General features: G+C 43.6%; 2 protein-coding genes across 8 annotated transcripts in view; both read left to right on the top strand.

The window, feature by feature from the left end:
* The window catches only part of LOC106722930 (myelin-oligodendrocyte glycoprotein-like), a 15,963-nt gene extending 13,829 nt beyond the window's left edge, over positions 1–2,134 (top strand). Inside the window, exon 6 of the mRNA XM_025192042.1 lies at positions 2,060–2,134. Coding sequence (XP_025047827.1) covers positions 2,060–2,134 — 75 coding nt within the window. The remainder of the gene's footprint in view (positions 1–2,059) is intronic.
* The window catches only part of LOC102368475 (butyrophilin subfamily 1 member A1-like), an 18,147-nt gene continuing 11,624 nt past the window's right edge, over positions 1,478–8,000 (top strand). For all 7 annotated transcript variants that reach the window (XM_006035861.2, XM_025192034.1, XM_006035863.2 and 4 more), the window contains exons 1-4: positions 1,478–1,725; positions 2,483–2,634; positions 3,382–3,729; positions 5,695–5,976. In XM_006035861.2, coding sequence (XP_006035923.1) covers positions 2,538–2,634; positions 3,382–3,729; positions 5,695–5,976 — 727 coding nt within the window. In that variant the 5' untranslated portion in view covers positions 1,478–1,725; positions 2,483–2,537. The remainder of the gene's footprint in view (positions 1,726–2,482; positions 2,635–3,381; positions 3,730–5,694; positions 5,977–8,000) is intronic.

Here is an 8,000-nt window from a genome sequence, read left to right as displayed (position 1 = left end):
CCCTCAGGTCGCTGCTCAGATCCTCCTGCTGGCCACAGCCTCTCCTAGGGGATCCTGGAGCCTCTTCTGCTGGCCACACACCGCGCTGCTGAGGGTCCAACTCCTGCCTGCAGGTCCTGCTTCTTCAGACTCTTCTGGGGCAACTGCTTCTGCCCCGCTGGACCAGCTCTTTGAAGCTCCTTCCTCGTACTCCCTTCCTGGTCTCTCCCTGAGTCAGCCGTGCTACCCCTTTTATCCCCCTCCAGGTGACCCAAGGGGCCAATCAGCAATCAGGGGACATGAGGGGTGAATCTCTGGGCCTAATTGGTGAGGAAAGGTAATCCAAAATCCTTCAATCATCTTTTGCCCTTTCAAAACCCCGGGGCTAGGTCACTGCCAGCTAGCCCGTCACACTCCTCATCCAAGAATCCTTTTACAGCTGCATTGTTCAGATAAGTCCTCACCCCGATTTCACTTTCTTTCCGTGGAGAAGAGCTGTGATCTATCCAGGTAATGAAAGTTCATACTGTAGTGTATGCATTGTGTAATGTAATGTGTTGTGTGACTAGGACATGTAATATTAGTATAAAGCAGAAGGGGAGCAACCCTGCAGAGTCCTGAACTACAAGTCCCACTTTTCTTTGTAAAAGTGAAAAAAACCCTTTTGGCTGTGGTGCTGGTAGCTGAATATATATATTAGTGCTGTACTGAATCAATGGTCAATGCTGTCTTTCTGTAGGAGAAATTATTCGCTTAAGCTCCCAGCCTGGAAAGGGAACACCTGCGAATACTCCTGACCCCAACAGGGCTCGTTTCCCAGCTGAGACTCAAATAAACAGGAGACGAGGGCGTGGTCTTTCCAGTTTATTTGGCCGAAGGTCCCTCCACCTCAGAAAGGCAGAGAGGCCCCGGTTGTACTCTTACACACGTATTTATATTCTCTGGTTCCATGATATTTTCGCATGCGCAAAGCTTTAGCAGAAAATGACTAGTACTGCGTAACTCTTCTTTTACCTGCAGCGTAAGCTCCAATCAAAATAAAGTTTTACCAAATAAGGCACAGGTCTGCTGTTAAGCTTGTCTTTCACGCTTAGTTACTATGGGGGAAGTTGTGGGCCCCTGAAGGTACAGGCTGCGCTTCCCGTATTGCTAAAGGAAACCCCTTTCTCTGCACACAGCTTCTAACACTTTCCCTGGGACTTTTGTTCCCTTTTCCCTTTCCAGACAACTTCTTTGGCTCACTAAGAGTTAGTGGCAGGAAATGCTTTTTACTAAGGTCAAAGGACTCAAAACCTCTTAAAGCCAGACTGTTTTTGGAGGAATCTAAAAGTCCCCACCACACACGCAACACTTTCTGTTTCCCCTTGTGAGTGTAAATAGCAGGCTTTAATCACATAAAGTGCCAAAAATGTCCTTTTGCATAGGTAGAAATGGTGTTTCCCTGGGAGCCTGGACACGTACGTGCTCCTGTCTGCGCATGTGCAGCAGGCTGCGCCCTGCCCAGGAACCTGCTCTTCCTTTCACTTTCCGATGTGACAACTTCTGCAAGATGAAAATGCATACAGAAGTTTGAAACTTAAAAACTGGACAGAAAAACTACAATTAAACCCTATGGCTCTTTTACTGCAGGAATTAGACGTGGAAATTGCTATCTGACATTCTGAAAAACTTTTTCCAACCTGACAAAACCGAAGTCATGTTTCGGAGGCAGAGCACAGCACGACACTGCTCAGCAGGATCAGTCAGGTAGGTGACCTTGGGTTGTTTGAGAAACATTCAGGAGACCCTTTATACCCTCTAAAACACCCCATTTTTAGGTTATGTAATAATACAGAGATTAGATAATCCTTTGACTTTCTTATTATTGATGCAAAAACTAAATTACTTGTACATTCACAAATAATTTCATTAAAAATACTTTACAGATATCATAGCTAAAATGAAACAAAACAAAAACCTCAGAAAAGAACAAAAATCCCCCACAAAACACCCAAACTAAAGGGGAAGAAGACTATCTCCACACTGCAGAGCATACAGCTCATTATGCAGTACGGATCGACACTCCCCTCTTTTGCCACAGCCGTCTATGCAATACTCTGAAGATCTTGAAGAGGACAAATCTCATGTTGCTTTGAGCAGCTATATTGGCATGTAACTGTATCTGGACCCCATGGGTTTTTTTTAAGACTGCACAGTATTATGATTCTAGATCTCATTCATTTAACACGGTCCAAAATGTAATGAAAGCTCTTTATCATCACCTGACACAGCACATGATTTTTCATTTAGGGGACAAGAGGGAGGGAGTTATCAAGGATACCCCTGGACTTTCTGTTTCAGTTGCCGAATTTCTGTGGAATTTCAGTTTCAGAACCTGCTTCAAGTCTATACTTTCATAAGTTTATTCAAGCCAAGGTTGTTCCCCTTGTATACTTGTATGTGCTGTCCTCCTGCTATTTAATCCAATACACAAAGGTGGTAACCGGCGCTCGATGTTCTCCAGGTGAATTCTTTCCTGCCGTCCCCTTGTGCTTTTGAATCAAGTTTCCTAGAAGAAGATGCGTTCCTCATTGTGCCAAATCTGCAGAGTCTGCACATCGCTGCCTGGTTTTCTCACATTCTTCATTACTTTTCATATTTCCAAGGTGGAATCAGGTAGGTATCTGTAGATATCTGCTCCATATTAATGTGTCCTCTTCTGCTGCTGAAAGGTTTATTTAGTTTTTTATTAACCCATTGCACCAATTGTAGTCTTTTATGGAAAATGGAAAAGAAACTGTGAGAAGTTCCAGGTTGTATTAACATCACTGTGTTGGAAGAAACAATAAATACATCTAAAATTAAAAGTTTTCCTCCTTGTCCCCAACCATAGAGGAGAATAGCTCTTTATCTATCACCCGATTATATTTCCATAGTTCTGTGTGCTTCTATGTTCCTCACTCTCACAGTATCCTAACATCCTCCTTCTCGTCACTCCACTGGCTTTTCAAAACCAATATTGAGGGGGAAAATTCTCTTTAAAATGACATTTCAATGATTTCATATTTGTATCTTATCCCAAAATGCGATTAAAACATCAAGGCACCAACACATTTTATGGGATACAATGTTCAGAAAATGTCCAGTGAAAAATGTTGACATTTCTATTACTAGGAAATACATATGTTGTACTTATTCAGGATATTCTGTCCGTTCCCAGACACTGAATATCTTAACTTGGGCAGTCAGTTGCAGTTCGAGTTGCTCAGCCCTTTCTGTTTTAAGCCTGTGTTTTCAGTTATTTGTCCTTTTCCCAGTCCAGGCTGAAACTCTGCCAGGTGGGTATCCATTTGATGTTGAGTATCTTGGGTTTCTCTTTTTACTTCTGAGCTTATTTTGGGATGTTTTTGGTACATTTTACAGCCCAGTTTACAGTTGTTGGACCTGATCAGCCAGTCACTGCCATTGTGGGGGAAGAGATCGTATTGCCATGCCGCCTGTCCCCCAACATGAGCGCTGAGAACATGGAAGTGAGGTGGTTCCGGTCTGAGTTCACATATTATGTTCATCTGTACCGCGATGGGACAGATCAGTTTGGAGGACAGATGCCAGAATACAGGACAAGGACAGCGTTTTGGAAAGATGGCCTCACACATGGAAATGTTTCCTTGAGGATTCTCAATATCAGGCCTTCAGATGAAGGGCAATACACCTGCTTTGTCATAGATGGCATTACTAATGAAGAAGCTGTAATAGGACTGAAGGTAGCAGGTCAGTAGCTTGTGTCAGTTCATCTCTGCATGGTTTTCAGGTTTTTTCTCTTTCGAAATATGCCAACTTCTTGGAACCTGTGTATGAATTACTTTACAATTAGTCACTGTATTTCAATTTTATCTAGCCGTTTTCACATTTCAGAAACATATTTCAATTTTTGTCAGTATTTTAATAATTTGAAGCAACATCTTGAAAGCAGTTAGTTTTTCTTTGCTCTTGATTTCTCACTGCTTAGGACCGTCTAATTTCCAGCCTAAATTTATTCATGTTCAAGTTATAACCATTTTTTCTGGAACCCAGATTGTCTGTTAACCTAAATAGTAGGACTGTGCGAAATTTCACCAGCTGTTTTGTTTTGATGCTGTTTCAACTCATTCTGAAGTGGAAACAGCTGACTCCCTGTCCCCAGTGACACGTCTAAACAGCATCGAAATAGCCTTTCTATTTCGATGGAACGGACAAGAACAGCTGTTTCAAATTGAAATGAAATTCGAAAAGGAACTCTGTTCCCTCGACCTGTCGAAACTGAAGGTGAAACACAATGGTGCCATTTCGCACAGCCCTACTAAATACTGCTTTTTCCTTCATCATATTTACTCCCCAATATAGTTACAGATAGCAAACACATCCCTTTCTGCCTCAGTTTTGGTAGACTGAAAAAGCCCAGCTATTCTCCCAAGATAAACCTTTCTCCTTTGCAGTCCGAAACCTGAGTTACAGTCCTAATTTGCTTATTTTTCCATTTAATTTGAACCCTGTCAATCTGTAGTCAGTTAGTTCCCAGGATTATTTTCTACAACCAGCCCTTCTTAGCAAAACCTTGTAACCATTCAGCCTCTAGAGAGACAAGACTTTACCCTGTGATCAGGACCTCTTTTGCAAGTTTAGACATGGTATTAAGGTACTCCTACCATCCCCTTAATTACCACCACTCAGTCATGGGGGGCGACCCCCTCCCCTTTTCCCTCCAGCCTTTACCCTAACTTTAAAGCTGGCTTCTACTAATCTACTAACTGTTCTCTGATTGCCTTTGTTCAAATGTCATTATTTCATGGAAACTTTTGAAGGTGAACTGAACCAGTCTGTTGTGCACTTGGATGATGTCAACTGGTTGGGATTTATGTTCCTATGAAATGTACACTTCTGGGAAGGGAGGATTTCTTATCCTCTTCCTTTCACCTAATTTAGAGCTTTAACTGACGAGGCTGCTTTGTTTTTACATCTAAGAAGCTAAAACACAAATATCTATTATAAAACAATATTCAATAAATTTAATTACATTGATCATTAATATAAGATAAAGCGATAATATAATATATTTGGATTACCTTCTTTAAGCCCCTGTGATCTGTTTAATCTGATCTGCTTCAGCTGGACATGCCATTTGCTTTCTTTCCTTTGCTAGATGTCATGTCTGCAAAGGTTCATTCTGTGGTTACTGAGAAACAGTCTTTTAGGACTTTTGCTATAGCCATACTTTGTAGCTCTGCAGAAAAGTATCTTTACTGGCAACCAATGATTATTTCTGTCTGCCTTACTGTATTCAGTCAATAAAAACACACTATCATGTAGTACTGTCAACTAGCTACACTTTGCTTATGGCTAGAATGCAAACCTAATAAGTTAGGCTTGTGCTGGGTCCAGAGTCTGCACTTTGTATTGTGGTGTTTCAGTCCCTGAAGCCTACAGCCTAAGTGCCTAAAGCTTACAGTCTTTTATAATGCCCTCATTACTTACCAAAATCAGATCTGAATTACCATAATTTCTCATTGGCTCAATGATTATTTGATGATGAAATTTCTCAGCTGTCACATCCAGGAATATCTAGGCTCTATAGTCATTAATAGCATTTCTACCCTGCTCTGCAATATCTAGGAATGCTTGACAGCAAGAAGAAGATTTTCACAAGCCTTTGCAAAATTGACTCATAGATTTAAGAACTATAATTTCTTTCTTTTTTAGCTGTAGGCTCTAATCCTATCATCTCTGTGGAGGATTACCAGCCTGGAGGGATCCACGTGATGTGTCGATCAGCTGAGTGGTACCCAGAGCCCCAGGTGCTGTGGAGAAATGCCCAGGGGCATCATATACCATCGCTTTCTGAAATAAAATCCCCAAAGGCAAACGGCCTGTTTCAAACAGAAATTTCTGTGGTCATAAGCGGACATTCAAACCAGAACTTGTCCTGTTGGGTCAGGAACAGCCTCCTCGACCGAGAGAAGGAGTCAGCAATTTATATATCAGGTCAGTTGCCATCCAAGGCCTCCAGTGACCCACCTCCGCTGGAAACCAAGTGAAACATGAAGCAAACACACACACGGCTAGCATTTCCACAGGGTCATAATAGAGATCCATTGAACTGTGTATTTGCAGCTTATCCAAATCCAGATTTTATCTCACTCTAACTTCTGAAATTTTATCTTAAAGCAACTGGCAGACACAGTCACTCAAAATATCAATGCAGGATGCTTCTGTGCTCTCAGGTTTGCCTACGTGAATTTTTAGTGGGTATTTCATGGGTATTTTGGTAGCATCTATCTACCAGTATTGAGTTATTTGTGAATTCTTAAAGGCTTTTCACTGCACTGCAACATTGTTCATTATTTATCATGTAAAATTAACTAAGTTGTGTGTTGCTGCTCCTCTTTTAAGGGTTGTTAAGAGGAGTAGGTGTTTTTTTAAAGGCCTTTTCCATAGCAGTTGTGCTCCTGAAGCATTCTGCCCTTCCCTACGTGCTCAGGGCAATTACAGATGTGCTCCAGGAGGCTGTGGAGCGCGTGTGTGTGTGGGGGGGTGTTTAATTAGCTCAGCTTTGAGATTTAATTTCAAGCCCCCTGCTGCCATTTTTCAGCACAGAAACACTGATACACGTGATGCTGGAAGCTGCTGGAGCCTGGTTATTTCCATACTCCGGCAGTCTTTATTAATTCAGTCTGCTCCAACGCACTGTAATTACTGCATGTTGGAGCAGGCTCTCTGCACATGTATAGGAGCCCTCAGAGAGTTCACTGATCCAGGTCATAAATAGAAATATTTTCCTTTTGCTGCTGCTACATGTCAGGGTTATTTTCCCTTCCTCAGATCCACTGGGAGTTGCCTGCAGCCAGGGCTGGGGATTTGACTGGCCTGTGCCAGTGTCCTGCTGGGGCTTTGGCCCTGAATATCCTACAGTCTTGCCCAAGGTCAAGCCAATTGACTTTTGGGAGTCAAGAAGGATTTTGACACCCTGGTTAATTAGTATGGACTGTGGAGGATTTATCTTCATCTGTAGCAGGGTAGCACGGCCCTCTTCCTTGAGTGTCTCAAGCACAATATAACAATCCTCAAACCAAACTGCATTGAGTGCTGTGCCACCCCCCACGCCTGTTTTATCTGTGGCAGTTCAGGGCTTTTTGTCTTCTAGTTGTGTCAGGGTTCACTATAGTATTTTTTAACAGACCAGACAATGGGTTTGTATCGCACAACGTGGATCGAGAAGACCCTACCACAGGCAGGGGCTGGACTAGAAAACCTCTCAAGGTCCCTTCCAGCCCTGCCTTTCTCTGCACACCTGTGCATGTGCCCAATACCTGCTCCTCTGCTTTCTAATTAGAGTGCGTCAGAGCCGAGTCAATTAATGGAGTCTGCGGGAAGGTTCGAATTAGGATGTTCCCGCAGCCTCCGTGTCACGTGTATTCAGCGTGCCTGAGTTTCAAAATGGTGGTGAGGGCTCTTTAATTAATGCTCGCCCAACAAGCTTTAGTTAAACTGCCACCACCACCATTTTGAAGCCTGGGACGCTGAGTACTTAAGACTTTGGGAGACACTCGAATTAAACACCCCCGCCCCCTGCACCCACTCCGGAGCACGTGTAAAGATGACCTATGATTGTACAATGCACACAACAATTGTAGCACCTTGCCCGTAGCACAGATGTGGCGATGGTTAGAAGTGCTTATAATGGTACTAGCAAACTGCCCGTCAACAATGCTGGTGGGGCTGACGGGGACAGAGCCCGGCATCCCTGCCTCCCCCCACTTTGGGTCTAACCCTGCCCCCCGCCTGCTTTGGGTCCGACCATACTCCCCCCTTGATCCCCCTGTCGCTTTGGGACTGACTCAGTCACCCCGGTTCGGATTTGATTCCGCTCCCCACAATTTGGGTCTGATGCCACCCTCCCCCGCAGTGCTTCGAGTCCAACCCCACTCCCCACCTCCCCTCTTCAGGTCTAACCCGGGCCCCCAGTACGGGTCCGACCCAGCTGCCCCCACTCCCCCTTTCTGTCCTTT

This window comes from Alligator sinensis, unplaced genomic scaffold, assembly GCF_000455745.1.
Source record: "Alligator sinensis unplaced genomic scaffold, ASM45574v1 scaffold900_1, whole genome shotgun sequence".
NCBI classification, from domain to species: Eukaryota; Metazoa; Chordata; order Crocodylia; family Alligatoridae; genus Alligator; species Alligator sinensis.
This window is presented reverse-complemented; position numbering and strand designations above follow the sequence as displayed.